Raw genomic sequence first — 19101 nt, 5'->3', positions numbered from 1 at the left:
ACCGAGTCAAAAGTTCAACTTCACAATTACTTCAACCAGCAAGAAACATATACAGCTGCCCACTCTAAATTGTCGCATGTCGGGCCTGTCCAAGGTACTGCCTGATCCTAAAGCACACACCTCCCGCAAGGTAGCAGGCAGCGGGAGTCGTTGGGATAGCAGCGATGAGGAAGATGTCTCATCTACAGCGCCCGCCGCCGTCGCCCAGTCACATGTGACGACGCTGGCGCGGCATGGCAGCATCCCAGCGTATGGTCATCGTCAGGGCTTTGTACCGAAGCGTGCTGAGGATTATGGCGATGGTGGTGCATATCCTGAAATCAACATGGCGCAGTACCCTCGTGGCATGGGTCTGACTTCTACCAAATCCTCCGGTGGTGCGCTCGCTTTACAGGTGGACTCAGCCGGTAAGATTCAGTATGATGCGATTGCAAAGCAAGGTCACGGTGAAGGGCGTATCGTACAGACGAGTTTCAAAGATCTCATACCGATTCGCAACCAAGTTGAAGCTGGAGAGATTAGCCTGGATGTGCCGACAGAGGAGGAAGTGCAAGAGAGTGCTGAACGAACCAATGCTGCACTACAACTCAAAGTCACTGGTCAACTCGCTGCTCAGCGTCCCAAAACGGTCATGTCACAAGGGAAACGTGATGCGACCTTTGTCAGGTATACACCTGCCAGTCAAATGGGTGAAGCATCGGATGTGACACACAAACAGCGAATCATCAAGATGGTAGACATGCCTGAAGATCCACTCGAACCACCACGCCATCGTGTTCGTAAAATCCCGCGAGGACCAGGATCACCGCCACCACCCGTCCTACACTCACCACCGAGAAAGGTATCTGCAAAAGAACGACAAGATTGGGTCATTCCACCGAGCATCTCGAATTGGAAAAACGCAAAAGGCTTCACGATTGCGCTTGATAAGCGACTTGCTGCGGATGGTCGTGGGTTGCAGGATACCTCCATCAATGACAATTTCGCAAAATTGAGTGAAGCATTGTACCTCGCAGACAGACATGCGCGTGAAGAAGTCAAGTCACGCTCTCAAATGCAACAGAAGATCGCCATGCGAGAGAAGGAGAAGAAGGAGGAACAATTGAGGGAATTGGCACAACGTGCACGGGAAGCACGGATGGGACCTGCTACACGACTGTCACGTTCACCATCGCCTGTGGTCCGCAGAGAAGCGTCACGGCCGAGATCACCTGTTGATTCAAGGACACCGCCACGAAGACGACGACGACGTTCCTCTTCTGCATCTGGCTCTGATGATGAACAACTGCGCGAGCGTGAACGACTACGTAAGGAACGCCGGCAAGAAGCCGAACGAGCCATGCGGGTGGGTCGCATGGGCAAAGACCAACAAATGAAACAACTTGAACGCGAGGGACAGCGTGATATCTCAGAAAAGATTGCACTGGGTTTGGCGAAACCAACAGCGTCCAAGGAGAGTATGGTGGATCAACGACTCTTCAACCAAACATCTGGTATGAATGCTGGATTCGGCGCAGAGGACGCGTATAATCTTTATGACAAGCCTCTCTTTGCAAGTCGAGAAGCAGCGAATGCCATTTATCGGCCATTCCAGCGAGGTGGGCAGGAAGAGGAGGAGACGGTTGAGAATGTCACAAAGCAATCGAGATTCGATGTGCTAGGTAAAGCAACCAAGGGCTTTGGCGGTGCAGAGGGAGCAGAAGCGCGCGAGGGGCCTGTGCAGTTTGAGAAGGATGATGGAGACGTGCACCCGAGCAGGAAACGGATGGTCGGTGCTGCGAGTGATGGGCCGGACGACGCAAAACGGCGGAAAGAGTGAATAGGAGTCTTCTGCTTGGTTGAATACCCTGGCCTTGTCTTGTAATGTCATTCTACATCCTCTAGGACCTCTACTGAGGCTCTACCCCTTGTTCTCTTGTCTTCAGCGCCAAATTTCAAATCTGCGACGTCAACGAGAACAAGACACCCAACCACCTACACCGGGGCATAGAAGACACCTGCAGCAGTGCCCATGAAATCTGCAGGCGTGGCCCCCTCTTTACTTAGCCTCCTCTCTCTATTCCTGCTCCTTGCAGGGCTTGTAGAGATGGTGAAACACGAAGACTTCAAGACATGCAGTCAATCTTCATTTTGTAGGCGCAACAAGGCCTTTGCTGAGAAGCAACAGTCAGGTCATGCCTTATCGCCTTATACTCTGGATGCAGCCAAAGTCACACTCAAAGCAGGTGTGCTTTCCGGCGTGGTCATGAAGACACTGGTCAAGGGCGATCCAATTGCATTACCGCTCAAGATGACATTCCTCAAGAGCGGTGTAGCGCGATTTACACTGGATGAGCAGCGTCGACGCGATCTAGACATTGTTCTGCCTAGTGGGAAGGAAGAACGGGTCAACAAAGCGCGATACGATCAGGCGGAGAAGCACACGATTGTCGGTGGGCTCGATGTCGATACGAGTGTCACACAGATGAACACGGCTGAGGGCGTTACGACTATTCGATATGGACCTGTTGTTGGTTACAGTGTGCGTATTCAGCATGCTCCACTTAAAGTCTTCTTTCTCCGCGGCGATGAAGTCCAGATTGTCTTTAATGACCGCGCACTGCTCAACATGGAACACTGGCGTCCTCGCACAACACCCAAGGAAGCCGTTGAAGGTGAAGACGCCCCATCCAACCTCGATGACAATGGTGAAGACCTGACAGGCATGTGGGAGGAAGACTTCAATGGTCGGCCAGACTCCAAGCCGCGTGGCCCCGAGTCGCTTGGTCTGGATATCACTTTTGTTGAGTATGGTGACGTCTATGGTATCCCCGAACACACCGGCACCTTGTCCCTGAAAGAAACAACTGGCGGTCCTGATGGATTCTCCGATCCTTACAGACTGTACAACACAGATGTCTTCCAGTACGAGTATGACAGTCCCATGGCCTTGTATGGATCCATTCCATTCATGCAAGCACACAAGTTAGGCTCGGACGTGGGCATCTTTTGGCTCAATGGCGCAGAAACGTGGATTGACATACAAAAAACCTCCAACAACCCGCTCAGCTTCTCAAAACAATCACAGTCAACACAAACCCACTGGGTCTCAGAAGCAGGTCTCCTTGATGTCTTTGTGTTTATGGGTCCTACTGCACCTGCCCTGTACAAGAGCTTTGGTGAATTGGTTGGATTCACACGATTACCGCCCATGTTTGCCATTGCCCACCATCAGTGTCGATGGAACTACGAGTCTGAAGTCGATGTCCTCGATGTCACTGCCAACTTTGACAAGCATGATATCCCCTATGATGTGATTTGGCTCGATGTGGAGTATACGGTCGGCAAACGCTACTTCACCTGGAACAAGGACTTCTTCCCCGATCCTGTCAGAATGATGGATAAACTGGATGCAACCAAGCGTAAACTTGTTGCTATTATTGATCCGCACATCAAGGTCGACACTGAGTTCCCACTCTATAATGAGGCCATCTCTGGCAAGCACGTCATCAAGAATGCAGATGGCAATCCCTACGAAGGCCAATGCTGGCCTGGTCTCTCCGTCTGGCCAGACTTCACGAAACCAGAGACATGTAGCTGGTGGGCCAATTGGTTCCAGCCAAGCAAGTTTGAGGGATCCAAGTCGAATCTACATGTTTGGAATGATATGAATGAGCCTGCCATCTTTTCAGGGCCTGATATTTCCATGCACAGGGATTCATTGCACCAAGACGGTTGGGAGCATCGCGACTTGCACAACATCTACGGGACATTGATGATTAAGAGCACCTACGAAGGTCTCAAAACGCGTGACAAGGAAGAGCCAAAACGGCCCTTCATCCTCTCTCGTTCATTCTGGGCAGGTATGCAACGCTGGGGCGCCGTTTGGACAGGCGACAATATGGGAACATGGGAACATCTTGAATCAGCAACTGCCACCAACATCAACAATGGCATTGCAGGTATGACCTTCTCAGGCGCCGATGTCGGTGGCTTCTTTGATGATCCTCCCAAAGACCTGTTGGCACGTTGGTATCAAGCTGGTGCATTCTACCCATTCTTCAGGGCTCATGCGCATATCGATACGAAACGCAGAGAACCATGGATTGCTGGCGAGCCGTACACAAGTATCATTCGGAAAGCAATCGTGTTGCGCTACAGTCTGCTGACGACGTGGTATACGGCCTTCTATGAAGCAAGCCAAACGGGTATGCCGGTCTTGCGACCTCACTTCATCGTCTTCCCAGACGACGCTGCTGGCTTTAAAGTGCAAGATCAATACTTTATTGGAGACAGCGGATTGCTGCATCACCCAGTCGTCAAGAAGGATGCCACAAGCATCAGCTTGTACTTGGCAGATGATGAGCCTTACTATTGCTACCATACGTTTGATGTGACACAAGGGAAAGGCCGGCATACCATTGAGGTGCCCGATTTGACCTACAACCCAGTCTTTATGCACGGCGGGCATATCATTACACGACGAGACCGACAACGTCGGTCAAGCGAGTTGATGCGCAAAGATCCCGTTACACTGGTTGTCGCATTCGACAAGCAAGGTCATGCTGCTGGTTCGTTGTACTTGGATGATGGCGAGACATTCAGGCATGAGCAGGGTGAGTACATTTTGCGACAATTCACAGCTGCTGGCAACCGGGTTTCATCAACAAACACGCACCAGCAACCGGACAAGGCGCGGCCTTATGAAGACAGCATTACGAGTGTACGTGTTGAAAAGGTGTTGTTGGTCGGATACACTGGTGCTGCGACACGCGCCAAGGTCTCGCAAGGTGGGCGAGACTGGGAGGTAGAGGTGGATGTGGTGAAGGAGCTGGGCAAAGGTCGCACAGTACTGGCCGTACGTGATCCTGCCGTGCTCGTTTCGCAGGATTGGCAGATCGAGCTCATCTAAACACTCATCAGAGGATAGCGATCAGGATAGATGTCAAAAGTCACGATTGCTATTCGCTATAAAAGGAGAGTCATTCGGTCGTCATTGATAGGCATGAAAATTGCTCGCTCACTTGAAGAGGTTGGACCAGGCGTCTCCGATGGAATCCTTGCGGAACATGTCCTTTGCAGCGTCAGCCTAGATCGTTAGCAGATGCGCAGTACTCAATTCATCTCTAGCGTACCTGTGACTGCGAGCCACGTCGCTTCTTCTCGAGGCCGCTGAAGTAGGCACCCCCGCGACCATCGTTGCCTGCACCGAAGCTGAGCTTGCGGCCAGATTGATTGGTGCCAGTAGGCACTCCTGAGTTTGCAGTTGGGCTAGACATTTTTCTTGTAGTGAAGCTCTTTAGATGGCAGATGCTGAGCTATAGATTGAGGGATGTCAGTCTGCTTATGTACTTTCGCAGATACTCAATGACGTAGACATCTACCCCAGATTTTCGTTATCTAGGCAGCGGCAATTGGTCGAGGAGAAGGCCTAGATCGTGATCAGCAGGTTGGCTGAGGCTGCACATGTCGGTGACTCCGTATCGCAATGATGCTTAGAATCATATACTGCCCTGTATGCAATCATGAAGGCACTATAGCAAAAAGATAAAGCATATAATAGATATATAGATTGTTAAATAGCTCAGCAACGGCGAGTCATGCTGACAAGCAGTTCAGTAGGCTTCAAGATAAAGCCCTCACGAAACACAGTAGCATGCTTATTGCCATCTTGTCGCTCAAACTTGAATCGATAAAGCAAGTTGGCCAAGACAGTCTGCAACTCCATCAGAGCCACGTTGCGCCCAACACATGCTCGAGGACCATAGCTGAAAGGCACAAACTCTTTGTCGCTTGGTGGGTCTTTGATGAAACGACTGGGCTTGAAAGTATAAGGATCGGGGAACCGCTTTGCATCGTGATGAATCGTGTAGGCTGGGACAGACAAGACCGTTCCTTCCTTAAAGTGCTTGCCACAAACATCAAGCCCACCAGCAGGAACTGATCGAGGAAGGCCCATGGCTGAGACTGGCTGGATGCGTAAAGACTCCCAGATGCAAGAGATTAATTCCTTGTTGTACTGCACTTCTGCAAGCGTTGCAAGTCGTTCGTCATCTCGCTCAATGCCAATTTGCTGCATCATGTCATCGATGGAGTTGTTGAGCTTCTCGTACTCAACCGGATTGCGGCAGAGAACGTCAATGATTGAAGTAAGTGCATTAGCCGTCGTATCGGAGCCGGCAATCAATTGTGTCTGTGCTTCAGCCTTGAGTTCATTATCTGGCATCGGATTGCCCTGACAGTCGCGCGCGTTGATCAGAAAGGACAGCACGTCGCGTCTGTTTGAACCCTTCTTGAGACGCTTCTCTACTGCAGTGATGGCAATTTGACCCAATTCCTTCACAGCCGTTAGGCCCTTGGGAAAAAAGGAGTCCCATACCATGTAAGGTGTCCATGGCTTGATGTAAGGCATGGTACCCACTGTTGCAGACCACTCACCACGATCAGTGAGGATGCGAATAGCGTCGTTATGGTCCTTACCCGCCTTGATGAAGCCAAAGGGCTCACCGAATGCCAAATCGCCAATGATGTCGAATGACAGATAGGTTGCCCAAGGGAAGAAGTCGAATCGAGCAATCTGATCACTTGCATGAGTCACCATGGTACTCATCTGATTGAGAAAGAGTGATAGGTTGGCATGAATGTACGGTTCGAACTCGCGGACGTTTTGATGGGAGAAGATATGGGAGATGTTCTTCCGCTTTCGTGTGTGCTCTGCTCGATCACGCGTACTGAAGAGGCCACGATGAATGGATACGAATGCATCGTAATACGGAGCTTTGAGGGTGCCTGTGCCGTGACCGTATACCAGTGGTATGGCTTCAGCAGAAGCGATAGAGACATGGTCAGTACTGATACGCACGAAAGTACCGTATTTGGCGTGAGCAGCATGAACAGCCTTGTACCTCCTGTACCTTCGTGCTTGCCAGAAGAGCCATAACGGTGAGACTTTGGCTAAAAGTGGTCCAGGAACCTTTGCTTTGTCAGCTGACCATCGTTGAGCTCTTCGTCTTCCTTACCCAATTGATGCGCAGGGGGTCAATCAAGTATAGCAGTGGAACAGCGACTGCCAAGCAGATGAGATAGGTCCATGGACTAAGCAGAAGGCTAGCTAACAAACCCATTCTCGGGAGCAGGCGAGCAAGAAAGATGACAGTGAGCGCGGTGGCCAGATAGCTGCGAGCTGCTTTTAACATATTGGAGCACGAGCGTCAATAGCCTGAATCAAGCTTCGCTTTGTGATGATGCACACAATGTTACAATTGCAACATTAAAGAGCCCCTGCAGCGTAGCACTACTGAGTAGTAACCTTGCGTGCACTGCACTCAGCGTCGCATTTGGTCTGAATCCCACGCCGGACTCAGATGGTACGCATGTTCAGTTTCGATTGCGACTGCGTTATCTCGATCCACCGTTTGCAAGCGCGTGCTATTTGCGCGGTCGATGACTATCCTCTCTCAGATATATAGATATCTGCTACTTGATACAGACTGACTCGGGTTGCAACCTACTTAAGGTCACGAGCCATGTTGCAATTGCATATGCTATGCTACGACGAACATATCGCTCTACAACAGCTCCGAAATATCTCGCGCTAGGATCTACATGACCTTTGACGTTTACAGTCAACTTAGCAACTGTTGTCTGATAAGCTGCTCCTGAAATTTAAACGCCCCCTGTTCCTCCTTTTGAAGCTGCAGCTCGTCGCATGCCACCTCGCATTTAGTCATCTTGGCAATGCAATGCATGATTTCGCACTGACTTTGCTAGATTTCCAACACCAATGATAAGCGCTACAGCTCTCATGAATTTATGCATGTGGTGTCAGGGGTAATGTGCCGTGGAGCAAGTCTTGCAGGTTTGCTACGCTCTCTCACTCGTGACCCGTCTGCGCAGGTATGCCAAGACGAGAGGAATACGCTCAAGAGAACCCATGATACTCATTGAATCAGTCAAGAATTCAGAATGCGTCAAGGCGATCATGCTTCGTCGTCTATATGGATGCACTTCAGAATAGGGTTAGCTTTCGACGGCAACGCCTGTCGACAAGCATCAAGAGCCCGTCGCCCTCGACATCCAACACCAAGAACATGTATCTTCAGTTCAGCTAGCTCTTTCCCTTTATATTACCTGTATTACTTCAAGCTGTCATGTCAGGCGACGTCGTAGAGACTGACAGCAAGCTAGCTCTGCTCTTGTCCATCTTCGAGACATATTCGGCTGATGACCTCCTCGAGTCACTTCACAAGCATGATGGCGATATTGCCGACACTGTTGCTGCTCTTTCACAACCATCTCTCAAACGCAGACTCTCTCCATCTGCATCCACACAACTCAAATGGAATGACACGGCCGAAGCTCCTGCAAAGCGTAGAGCTACCATTGTCGAGCTAAAGACGAGAGAACAGATTGAAGCTTCACCGCTACCCTGCACGCTCATCTTGAATGTCCTGCCAAGTCAGCTCGCTAATGCGCTTCTTCGGAGGATGTTAAAGGAAGGAGAAACTTGGGAGAAGGGTTACTTTAAGCTCTTTGACCGCACCGTCACGAGTCCTCATGTTTCTTGCTTTTACCTGCCCACAGAGAAAGATGTCTCGAAACATGCTGCTTACGCGTATAATGGCCAGCCGCTGACAGATATCCGAGTCTTCCCAAGGGAGATGACGGAAGCGCATGGCATCATCAACGAAGTGACGAATACTTGGATGCACCAACATGATCATCTACAAGGAGACGACAGGTGGCAAGCAAATGTCGCTTTTAGCAATCTGTATGATGGTCGGCATTCCAGTGTAGGGTATCATTCAGATCAACTCACCTACCTTGGCCCAGCCCCCTGTATTGCAAGTCTATCATTGGGTGTCGCACGCGAATTCCGTCTCAAGCCCACACAAACGCTCGATTCAACAGTGTCTTTGACATATATCGTCAAGCTACCGCATAATTCTCTATTCATCATGGGTCCACGATGCCAGGAAGACTACAAACACTCTCTGACTGCGTCTCCGAGTGCTGGTCTAGATCGACATGCGATAGCAGGGAACTCAAGAATCAACATTACCTATCGGCAATACAGGCCTGCCTTCACACCGGATAAGCTGCATACATGCAAGTGTGGCGTACAAGTCGTCTTGCGATGTGCAGTCAAAGCGAGTGAAGCGAAAGACACTTTGTCAACTGCAGAAGACGGTTGGTATCGTGGACGACGTTATTTTTGGCATTGCGATGGCGACAAACGACCAGACTGCTCTGGATGTGGCTATTTTGCTTGGGCAAAGCTGAATGACCATGGTGATCCAATCTAATGCTTCTACGACAAGCTCAAAGCTGCTATGTCAGGCAGTTTGAGCGTTTCTGATGTCTGCTTGCTCGCTTGATATTGCGCTGCAATGATTTTGACCAAGTCGGCATATTTGAGCCCTGGATGGGATGCCTTGACACTATCCATGTTGTCACGCAAGAATATTTTGTACTTGCTCAGACCATCCGTACTTCGAGCAGGTGTCTCCAGGCTCGTTGTATGCAATCGTGGCTTGGGCTTGACTTGGATCAGCTTTCCACGACAAGCACCACAGCACACTTTGGACGGATCAATACTCTTGGAATGCCTGCCAAAGATCTTCCCACACTCCGGCTCGATACAGCTCCATTGATACTTGTAATCAATCTCGTAATCATGCTTGACGGATACAGTGATGCCCATGCGGGATTTGGTCACTGCAGCATGTTTCTTAAAGGCCTTACCATGTGGGTGCGTAAAATCAACCGATACGATCCACGTCAAAAGGTGACACAGCTCATGCGCCAAAGTCGCTTCAAGACGTGCTTGGCAATCAATGACTTTGGAGGATAATTCAATTTCTGCAATGTTACTGGATTTGCGATAGAGGGCGCGTCCAGCGGTTGTATTGAGGGTCTTACTCCAGATGATGGTGATGGGTTGTGCGAGTGTGTGCATGGCTGCTTCGGCTGTGGTCATGCACATGCAGCTTAGAAAGCGGCCTAGGAATGCCTGGGCTGCTTGCTCTCGAGACGCGAGGAATTGCTTCTTTTCTCGAGCTTCGAGCGTCATTTGGGCTTTGCTGGGCGATATACAAGGTGTTGCTGGCAACGCAACTGATTTACTGGGAGAAGCAGGAAGATGCTGTTTGACCCACTTGGTATGAATTTGCTCATCCCAAAAGGCGGCATCATGCTCGCGCAAGGGTGACTGAGGCACTTTGCGCTGTCGAGTCGAGCTCGGCAGTGTTGTCCAGTCGTTCTGCAAGATGGCAAGAGGTTTTCTTGCAGATTTGGGGGGTGGTGAGTAGGCGAGAAATGGTGTCGCCTCCTCTTCCTCCTCCTCGTCACTGTCAATGGCAATGATTTTGGAAGGAGAGGAGCGTCTAGCTGGTGCTAGCTTGACTGGAGCAAGATCCTCTTCCTCTGAGCTTGACAAATCAATGTACATGATTTCATGCGACTTTTCATCACAAGAGTAGTAGAGCGAATTGTCTTCATGGATAGCGGAAGCAGGTTTTGTTACAGCTGGAGATGCCGTCAAGGACTCTTCGTCACTCTCAGACAGGATTCTTGGTGGTCTGCGTGCTGTAACAGGACTGCGGAGGACAGCCATCCTTTGCTATTATCTAGAATGCATGCAGCTCTTTCCAGCTCAGTAGCAGTAATGCAGACCCTTGTAGCTTGTAGGCCTCAGTTGTTGCGTTGAATTGTTTTGAGAAGCGTAAATAGCAACGAAAGGGGAAGTCACAAAGTATACTGGACTAATAAGAAAGAAGGTATATCCTCACAGTTTCATGATACTCGGTAGCGACGATACAGCATACCACACATGAATCTACATACCTCTACCGCCATCTATTCTCGTCTGACAGGCTCAGCCACATCTGGGCGCAGTCTGCAGCTGAGATCCCGACGTCAGGACTTGAGCGTAAAGTAGAACTAAATATCTGAACTTTTACTTGTACTCACAGCCATTATACATATAGAAGCATCATCTGCGTGTACTATAGTCATGGCAGCTCACGGATCAAAGCTTCACCCAGACCACAAATCTTTCGCCTGTCACAGCGACCATCACAGGCAATACTGGGGCAATGCGCAACAAGTCGCTAGTCCGCCCTTTGGTTCGCCCACCGCGGCATCAAACGGCCATACCTCCGGCGGTATCTATGCACACATGGCATCTGGATTCGATAAGGAAGCAGCCAACCATGCGCTAGACTTGCTCGATAAAACCAATCTCGGCGTCAAAACACGGCCTGCAGACCAAATACAACCGGGTCTGTTCCTTGGCGATTTGAAGTCTGCTCGGGACCTTGACTTTCTTGAATCAAAGCGCATATCACGCATCTTGACAGTCTGCCCTCCCCATGACTTGTCATTTCCCGCGCATCTCAAAATCGAGCATAAAGTGCTGGATGTCGATGATGACCGGCAATCTGATCTCTTGGATCACTTTCAGGATACATTCAGATTCATCCAGTATGGTCTTGACGAGGGCCATCGGATTCTGGTGCATTGCGAACAAGGTATTTCGCGTTCTGCTACTGTTCTTGCCGCTTTTGTGATGAAGTCAGAGCGGTATCATCCTAGTGAAGCTATTCGATATATCCAACGCTTCCGGCCCATTGCAGACCCGAATCCAGGGTTTCGCAAGCAGCTTGAGATATGGGGCGCAACGAGAGGGGAGCTCAAGGGGAGTTATGAGTATACGCAGTGGAAGGAGTCATTGGCCAAGGGGTCGCATTAATTCGGCATAGGCATCAGCATTGTAGAAGGTAGCCTTGTAATTTTACGCATAGAGTCGGCGTATGAATTGCGCATGACGGAGCTTGTCTGCATCAGAGCCTTGTTGCGTCGCTTCTCGCAGTCGAGCCACGAGTCTCTGTCGCAAGGCCTCAAACGCAGCTGTTGTTGCTGCTGGGACGGTCGTTCTGGGCTCACGGTGTCGAAGTCGCGCTGCCAAGTCGACGGCCAGCTGCAGCCCTTCCTCATCCAACCTTCCATCTTCCATGATAGATGCAAGTTCATCCACTCCCCTCAAGAACCAAAGCTGCTGCCGTGCCGCTGCCTTCATCTCTCGAATCACCGCCCGTTGCCGCAACACATCATCTGCTTCTTCTGCCTCCTTCATAGCTTCGTCTGCCAATACTTGTGCCTGTTGTCGTATCGCAGACGCGCCCTGTTGCAAGACCACAAGCTTCGACGCATCCGTCTGTCCCAATTGAATAAAAGATGCATAATCACGCTGTACACCCGCCGTGAGTTCTCCATCTAGCTGTCTTGCAAGCGCCCGTAGCTCAGCTAGGAGATCATCGAGTTGGCCGTGTTTTTGATGTTGGCAGAGGAATGTATCTGCATCAAAGTCTTGTGCGCGGAAATCCCTACGAAGGGAATGAAGCGGTGCGGGAAAGGGGAGTGAGGCAAAGTCAAGGTCGTGGTGGTCTTCTTCATCATTGCTTTGCCTAGTAGATCGTGTTGCATCGTGTCCAGCTGTGTTGCTGTACCCTTGTTCAGGCGGGAAGTAGCTATCAAAGCGAGTATGCGCGCTACCGCCTGTCTCTATCAAGAGCCCATCCACCGGACGCGTCATTTCCACATAGGCCCTCCTCTCTAGACCTCTACCGAGTGTGTTTTGTCTATGTCGCGGTCGTTGGGAGGTAAAATCGCAGTTTCGACTCTGCACCACCCACGACAAACCCTTCCAGCTTCCCTCTTTTGGCCCAACAGGCCGTAAAGACAGGGCCTGTGCTCTCCGTCAGTGTGCACAGACACTCGCCACGCTCAACATGCCAGACTTTGACTTTCCCATCCGTACTTGCCGTCAGTAGCAATTCTCCGGTTTGATTCCAAGCAAGGCTCGTGATGGCTGATTGGCGCTGTGCAGACGTATACAAGAGACTTTTACGTTGTTCGCCGGATCGTGTATCATGAATAGTGATGCAAGGTCCATCGCCTGCTGCTGCAATAAGGGAACTACCCGGTGAAAAGGCAACAGCGCGTACGGTTGCTGATTGTCCAGCAAGTGTATGTCGTAGTTTCCCTGCAACCGTATCGAATAGATAAATATCACCGCCTTTGTGACCTGTGCAGATACTACCGCCATCAGGGCTATACGCGATACACATCCCGAATTGCGAACGCGTTGGCAGGGTCGCATCCAGCGTTGGTGTTGTCATGGGAGATGCTAGGCCATAGACACGAAGTGTACCAGAGGCAGTGCTACACGCCAGTGTCTGTGCATCAGGTGATAATGCAACACGCCAGAGTGGATCCTCCCTGCACTCAATCGCAGCCAATAAAGTCATATCGCTTCGTTGCCATATATGGACTTTTCCCAGTATATCTGCACCAACCACTAGATCGGTTGATACAGCTAATGCGTTTCCACCCACAGCAAACGCGGCATCATGCGTACTGAGCAGCTCCTGTGATTCAGCGTTCCATTGACGTAATGCGCCATCTGCTCCGGCCGAGTAGAGTACCGCGCCATCTGGAGCGGCACTGACGGCGAAAATGTCGCCGATATGACCATCGCGTTCATTAGAGACGAGGAAGTTGAGGGCCATGGGAGGGCCGGTGCAGCACAAGGCCTGGATGCTATCAAGTCAGCTATTGCGCGTAGATTTCGTAGATTTTGGCGTGCGACTTCCGGCTCCATCTGAATTTGTCGCACGCTGCGGGATTGATTAGAGGTAGTACAGGTATACTGTGAGTACATAGCTATGGCGGAACAGTGCTCTCTGCCAATTGATGCTGTTCTCATCTCTACACAACTGCACAACTGGGCTTCGTCTGCATCGCTGTCGAAGACTTCACAGTCTTCGCTGCAGCAGTACAGCAGCTGTGAGTGATGCTACCTGGTTTCTTGCTATTTGACGATCAGGCATTCATGCTGTGATCCGATCGAGAACCTTACGGCTGGCTTCACTCAGAAGGTCATCAGCCTTGTTCGCTTTTCTTCACACCGATATGGCTCGTCGCCTTTCAAGCAAGGTCACCCTCTTGTTTTATTTCTTCGCCCGTCAGATTTTCGACTGCTTGCTGGCTTTGCTAATTTGCAAATGGACTATGTTGTTATACTTTGAGACACTCTCTAGCAGCCGCAATGGTGATGTATAGTCACAGTCAAGTCGTCTTGCTTGGCCGGCAGCCGACAACGGCCCCGGGCGACATCGGGTTCGGCTGGCTCCGGTTCTCATGATAGCCCCTGAACGCTGCCAGTGACTTGACAGACCAAATTTCATGTCACATCGTCCATGCACTTCTTGGCAAGTTCCTTCAGCCGCCGCGTCCGGAACCGAGGCCTAGGGTGCCTCTCTGGCCCTAAGCGGAAGTCATCTAGGCTGTTCTCAACCCCATACAGAAGTCGCCCTGCTCATTCTACGCCTATGGAGTGGTGACCTCTTATTCATGTTCGTTCTTGCACAGCGTTGACAAGACTAATGCGTCGTCACATCATCCATCTACGGCTTCTGTTCCTGCCCAGTCTAGCCGGGACGTTTTTCCTGCAGTTACACTCAATGCATGTGATTGCCTCACAAGCAGGTTTGACCACTCCCGACTTTTTCAACATTACAGAAACTTCCCATCTGCTCCATCGTCACCGTTTACCACAACAGAGACAGCGACACACTAGTCTGATGCCAAGTGAGCTCTTTCTAGGCTCTTTCAAGCCCTGCGCAAAAGTCATTTTGCTCACTCTACTCCTATGGGATATCATCTTTTTGTCTGCCACGTCTGCCGACAAGTGTAAGCAAGTCAAGTTTCAGGTCTGGAGCGTGCATTCTATCCCATACGCTTGCCCACTTTCGGAAACTTTCGGGGCTCTGGATTTGCAGTGTCTCCCTCGACCAGGGCACTCAGGAGCTTCAAGCTCCAACTCTCAAGCCTTCTCTTCTTCGAGCGCATGGCTTGGTACCTTTGGAGGTCCTACGGTCAGTAACGAAGAGGAAGCATTGCACGTGTGTAAGACAACTTGCGAGAGGCAAATTGGCGACTTGATTTACAGTATTGCGAGGAATGTTCCTGACTACTGTCAAAAAGTCGAGCCATTTGTAGCCTTACCTGCACCTCAATGGGACGTTCAGTTTCAAAATCCCTTGTGGTTCATGGACCCTTTTGACGAGGGTCGTGATACAAATTGCTGGTGCGGCGCCGAGGTGATTTTACACTCTGTCTTGGAACAAGAAACGGCTATGAAACTGCTGAATCTTGAAGCTGAACCGGAGGCGCATTCTTCCCAGAACGGAGAGGATGGACTGCCACATCATGCGCGATGGCGGCTTGGATTTCCCAGTTGTGACGCTGGAGACGTGATTGATCGCTTTTTGAGCTCGCAGAAGACGCTCATGCGCTTTCCCTGGTATCGAAATTCTCGTACATTGCGACCAGAAACGCTTGAATTTGTGCAGGGTTCTGCTGAGACTAGGGAAGAAAAGGAAATTGACTGCGATGCCGAATTCGTCAACCTCTTTGCCGCAGGTGATCAGAGCTCTGATTATGCAACTGACGAGTCCAAATGCACCATCAACTACGGAAATCATGTACGCGCGAGAGATGGACTGATCGTCGATGGTAGACTTGGCCTCTGTTGTCAATCACAAGATGACAGCGACGAGTCAATGATGAACGGCATTATGCAACGAATCAGCGATCTTCGTAAATCTGACACCGCTGTCAAGCAACTTGCGGAGAAGGGAAAATTGCAAAAAGATTTCTGTGTTGCGTTACCGCTGCCGGATGGTTTCGTTTATGATGTCTTCGACAGATCGTACTATGGCGAGCAAGCATGGCTACCAGAACCAGCTCGGATTTTGAATAAGTTCCCGCAGAATTATTTGTGAGTAAGTCAGCTTTTCTCTATAGACTATGACTGTTATCTGCCATTGCCCAAGCAGTATTGTTTACATTTCATTCTTGCTTGCCATTGTAGACACATTCCCTGCCCGAAAGGTGGCAAACTGGGGGTTTGACTTGCATCTTGTACGGATCATGCGCGGAAGAGATGGCCAGTAGCACGAACAACGTACATATCGGACGGTGAGCGCTGAATGAGCGTAATTTGGCTGCCTATCTGACATGCGATCTCTTACAGCTGGCTAGGTTCCGAGTGGCTCTGCTCGATGAGCATCATCTAGGCAGACAGCTGGCTACAATCGAAGACCAATCGACGTACGCGTACTGTCTTCTTGTGCGTGTGCTCCTGCTTGCCGTCTGCGGACCACTTGAGCCGATCCTCATCAATCGATGTGATTTGAATGTCTTCGTCAACCCTAAGTTGTTCATGCTTGGAATAGTACAGGGAACAGTCAGTGCAGTCAGGAGATGCCCCAAAAAGCGGTTGAACCATGTACGCTTGAATTCCAGATCGCTTATAGCACACAGCTATATTTCGGTGGTAGAACTCGATTGATACACACGAGGGTTCATGTAGGTGACATGCGCTCTCTTGTATTCCCTTGCAATTGTATGCGAGCTACTTTGTGTATGCCTAGGCAGGAAGCTCGAGGATGCGTGTGAGACTGCGCAGGAAGCTGTGATACTCTTCTGCTTGAGAGAAGGCGTGAAGCAAGGTTAAAGGTACCGTTGAAAGGCACAAGAGAGCAAGTAAAGTACAAGGAAGAGCGAAGTGAAGTGACAATTGTACAGATAGTCAAAGTGCATTGGCTTGGCAAGGAATGGAAGCATGAGGCATATTGCAGCAGTCAAACAAGAATTTGAAAAGATAGTATTCAGTTGAGCCTATAAGCGTATGAGCTTCTGAAGCAGTGAGCTCGTCAAATCTGGAACCAGGTGATCCTGTGCATATGGACTATTATGGAGGATAACGCCGACGTGACGACTTCAAGAAGTTTCAGACTCACGCGAAGGCTCCAAATTTGCGACCTTGATGACGACGACTGCAGCTGCAGCTGAGCAGGAAGCTGAGTCTGAGCTGTTGAAAGCCGCTCGTAGAGCTTGCTTAGCCTCAAAGATCATCAAAGAAGAGCTGCTTGAATCGTTCAGTCTTGCTCAGTAATGAGTCAGTATGCTCTATAACTCAGCGGCAGCTATGCAAGGCGACAGTGGCGCCAACACTTGTCAGGCAGCTGTCAAGTCGTCACTACGGTTGATGTCAATCGACGAAGATGTGTATAGCTCTCATCAAGAGTCACAGATCGAGGTCTGCCCATGCAGGGAGGTCCTCTGTTTACGCCTGAATGGCAGCCTCACTAAAATGAACCAAACGGGTAATGGGCCCCTATGCTGACACTATTATTTCTCGCACCAGGAAGACGAGGGGCAAATCAGCATCTGTATGATCACTTCTGTCAGAGACCAATCAGTTTCATGCGCCAAGACCCAAGAGCTGCAAGCGGATTTGATCATCTTACTCCCTGTTGATTCATAATGCCAGCACTTCAACTCTCTTCCGCTCACTCAATCGCCAACACCTCCAGCTGCTTCATCGTTCAACGACTATCAGACCCAATGCAGACCGGCACTCGTTGTGCCTCCTATCGCCATCAAGCCAGATGTCTTCCAATCCTTTTGCTCCTCTGGACTCTATCTTTCGGGGTTGAGACGCAGGCTGCACGTTGTGTGCAGGCCAAGTTCACCGCATTCGCAACGATGCCGCTGCCATTCCAAAGCTCTTGCTCTCAGTCGTCGTCGTCTTCGCACAGCTTCCAGACGGATGAGCCCGTTATGGATCCGCGTTTCTGGGAGAAATACAAAGGCCAATGTTTTGCATCTTGGGACCCCAATGTCCGGCAGCCCAACACAGGAGCTGAAGATATCTGTCGAAACGTCTGTGCAGATGTCATTGGCGACCTCATTTATGGAACGGCGAAAAGCGGCCCTGACTATTGTCAGAAAGTAGTTGGCATCGATCTCAATGCACCTCCAGGCGCACACAATACACGCTCAGAGCCACATATGTGGGATATCAAGTTCAACAACCCGTTCTGGCACTACGAATCACCTCTTGCTTGCTCTTGCGGAGTAGACGTGGTTATACAGTCGATTATGGAGCACAATGACGGCTTTTTGACGCTTATGACTCCAAATTTTGTGCCGTTTCCACCTGCATGGAACCCGGAAGAGGACCCAAACTACTACCGCCAAGTACCATATTCTACGGCAATCATGGGACCTCCAACTCGCGTACCCACCTACCTAGGATCACCTGATTGTCATGCTCACACTGTCATTGATCGCCGACTGAGCTCGCCAAGCGTATTCAGGTCGCAGCCGTGGTACCTTTTTATTGCCAATGCGCGAGCTGAACAATATGGCCGTATATCTCTTCAACTTGTTTTTATCGTTCAAAGAATCACATTCATGGTGAATCACCAGTATACAGCATTACAGGCTGTTAGCTGCGATGTTAGCTTTCAGGATGTTTCTTCTACAGCTGGGTCGTCAAGCCAAGCGCAAGGCGTATTCGCATGCACTGTCAGTTACGCGAAGCATGGCACGGAAGGATCGGTTGCCAACCAGATTGGTCTCCGTTGCACTCGAGCACGTGGGAAGAATTCGTTCACGAAAGAGATTGATGATAGAGTTTCGGCTCTGTATAAGAGTGACCCTGATATTGTTCGAAAGAAATATGAACGGGGGCAGGAAGCTATTAGGACACTCACTGAGATTTGCGTTATCATGGAGTGGAACAACCCCGAATTGGTACCGTTGACCGAAAAGCTCAGGGAAGTCTTGGATGATCCTCAGTGGAACCGTGATCATTTTGAGGCGCATTACCAAAACCTTGCATGAATGTCTGCAAGCCTTTGCTCTCAGAGGATGGTCAACCAAGCTGTTGGCGTGACTTCAGCTAGCATCTTTAGCCAAATTTATAACTATAGCTGTTCCCTTTTGAAATGCCGATTGATGAATGATGGGATGACTTTGCTGACCACCTATCATATGTCCATCTATACAGTAGTTTGGTCGATGCACATGTGCGCCATCTGAAAGATACTAAGTGGAGTGGAGCTTGGCCAGCGGCAGAAGCTTTCTGATGTCTCATACCAGAACCGGGCCTTGATCCTTTGGAGAGCCATACCAGGTCCATAGAGTGTCATGCTGGACCAGGTTCCTACAGCTACCTGGCTTTGGGCAGCATGTCCGATGCAACTC

General features: G+C 50.2%; 11 protein-coding genes across 11 annotated transcripts; 6 read left to right on the top strand and 5 right to left on the bottom strand.

Annotated features, from left to right (window-relative positions):
- Positions 1-48: 48 nt before the first annotated feature.
- BCR37DRAFT_381997 (SKIP/SNW domain-containing protein) lies at positions 49-1876 on the top strand. Its single transcript, XM_040869782.1, has one exon. The coding sequence runs from the start codon at positions 77-79 to the stop codon at positions 1817-1819; it is 1743 nt and encodes a 580-aa protein (XP_040723657.1). The 5' UTR covers positions 49-76; the 3' UTR covers positions 1820-1876.
- A 76-nt stretch (positions 1877-1952) lies between these two features.
- BCR37DRAFT_381996 (glycosyl hydrolases family 31-domain-containing protein) lies at positions 1953-5278 on the top strand. Its single transcript, XM_040869781.1, has 2 exons — positions 1953-5068; positions 5115-5278. Exon 1 carries the CDS (start codon positions 2012-2014, stop codon positions 4889-4891), a length of 2880 nt encoding a protein of 959 aa, XP_040723655.1. The 5' UTR covers positions 1953-2011; the 3' UTR covers positions 4892-5068; positions 5115-5278.
- Positions 5000-5258, bottom strand: BCR37DRAFT_394366 (uncharacterized protein; the record flags this gene model as incomplete). Its single annotated transcript, XM_040871458.1, has 2 exons — positions 5000-5068; positions 5115-5258. The coding sequence occupies 2 exons, from the start codon at positions 5256-5258 to the stop codon at positions 5000-5002; spliced, it is 213 nt and encodes a 70-aa protein (XP_040723656.1).
- Positions 5279-5563: 285 nt separating the features above from the next.
- BCR37DRAFT_349955 (cytochrome P450) lies at positions 5564-7103 on the bottom strand (the record flags this gene model as incomplete). The annotated part of the gene is made up of 2 exons (XM_040867969.1): positions 5564-6952; positions 6999-7103. The coding sequence occupies 2 exons, from the start codon at positions 7101-7103 to the stop codon at positions 5564-5566; spliced, it is 1494 nt and encodes a 497-aa protein (XP_040723654.1).
- A 1014-nt stretch (positions 7104-8117) lies between these two features.
- Positions 8118-9284, top strand: BCR37DRAFT_349950 (uncharacterized protein; the record flags this gene model as incomplete). Its single annotated transcript, XM_040867968.1, has 1 exon — positions 8118-9284. A coding segment is annotated over one exon (1167 nt), but the record flags the coding sequence as incomplete, so codon positions are not given.
- Positions 9285-9289: 5 nt separating this feature from the next.
- On the bottom strand, positions 9290-9937 carry BCR37DRAFT_350120 (SprT-like family-domain-containing protein; the record flags this gene model as incomplete). Its single annotated transcript, XM_040867981.1, has 1 exon — positions 9290-9937. The coding sequence occupies one exon, from the start codon at positions 9935-9937 to the stop codon at positions 9290-9292; it is 648 nt and encodes a 215-aa protein (XP_040723652.1).
- A 1485-nt stretch (positions 9938-11422) lies between these two features.
- BCR37DRAFT_332727 (protein-tyrosine phosphatase-like protein) lies at positions 11423-11644 on the top strand (the record flags this gene model as incomplete). Its single annotated transcript, XM_040867072.1, has 1 exon — positions 11423-11644. A coding segment is annotated over one exon (222 nt), but the record flags the coding sequence as incomplete, so codon positions are not given.
- Positions 11645-11773: 129 nt separating this feature from the next.
- Positions 11774-12574, bottom strand: BCR37DRAFT_394361 (uncharacterized protein; the record flags this gene model as incomplete). Its single annotated transcript, XM_040871457.1, has 1 exon — positions 11774-12574. One exon carries the CDS (start codon positions 12572-12574, stop codon positions 11774-11776), a length of 801 nt encoding a protein of 266 aa, XP_040723650.1.
- A 46-nt stretch (positions 12575-12620) lies between these two features.
- On the bottom strand, positions 12621-13595 carry BCR37DRAFT_370294 (WD40-repeat-containing domain protein; the record flags this gene model as incomplete). Its single annotated transcript, XM_040868327.1, has 2 exons — positions 13384-13595; positions 12621-13260 (listed from the first exon to the last, which is right to left on the bottom strand). Exons 1-2 carry the CDS (start codon positions 13548-13550, stop codon positions 12621-12623), a joined length of 807 nt encoding a protein of 268 aa, XP_040723649.1. The 5' UTR covers positions 13551-13595.
- Positions 13596-14504: 909 nt separating this feature from the next.
- On the top strand, positions 14505-15827 carry BCR37DRAFT_388625 (uncharacterized protein; the record flags this gene model as incomplete). The annotated part of the gene is made up of 1 exon (XM_040870649.1): positions 14505-15827. One exon carries the CDS (start codon positions 14505-14507, stop codon positions 15825-15827), a length of 1323 nt encoding a protein of 440 aa, XP_040723648.1.
- Positions 15828-17373: 1546 nt separating this feature from the next.
- BCR37DRAFT_388624 (uncharacterized protein) lies at positions 17374-18738 on the top strand (the record flags this gene model as incomplete). Its single annotated transcript, XM_040870648.1, has 1 exon — positions 17374-18738. The coding sequence occupies one exon, from the start codon at positions 17374-17376 to the stop codon at positions 18736-18738; it is 1365 nt and encodes a 454-aa protein (XP_040723647.1).
- Positions 18739-19101: the final 363 nt, after the last annotated feature.

Source organism: Protomyces lactucae-debilis (assembly GCF_002105105.1).
Source record: "Protomyces lactucae-debilis strain 12-1054 chromosome Unknown BCR37scaffold_16, whole genome shotgun sequence".
Classification (NCBI taxonomy): domain Eukaryota; kingdom Fungi; phylum Ascomycota; class Taphrinomycetes; order Taphrinales; family Protomycetaceae; genus Protomyces; species Protomyces lactucae-debilis.
This window is presented reverse-complemented; position numbering and strand designations above follow the sequence as displayed.

Bases quoted from the DNA above. Each gene is read 5' to 3' on its own strand.
- BCR37DRAFT_381997 (XM_040869782.1), top strand. From the start codon at position 77: ATGTCGGGCCTGTCCAAGGTACTGCCTGATCCTAAAGCACACACCTCC.
- BCR37DRAFT_381996 (XM_040869781.1), top strand. From the start codon at position 2,012: ATGAAATCTGCAGGCGTGGCCCCCTCTTTACTTAGCCTCCTCTCTCTA.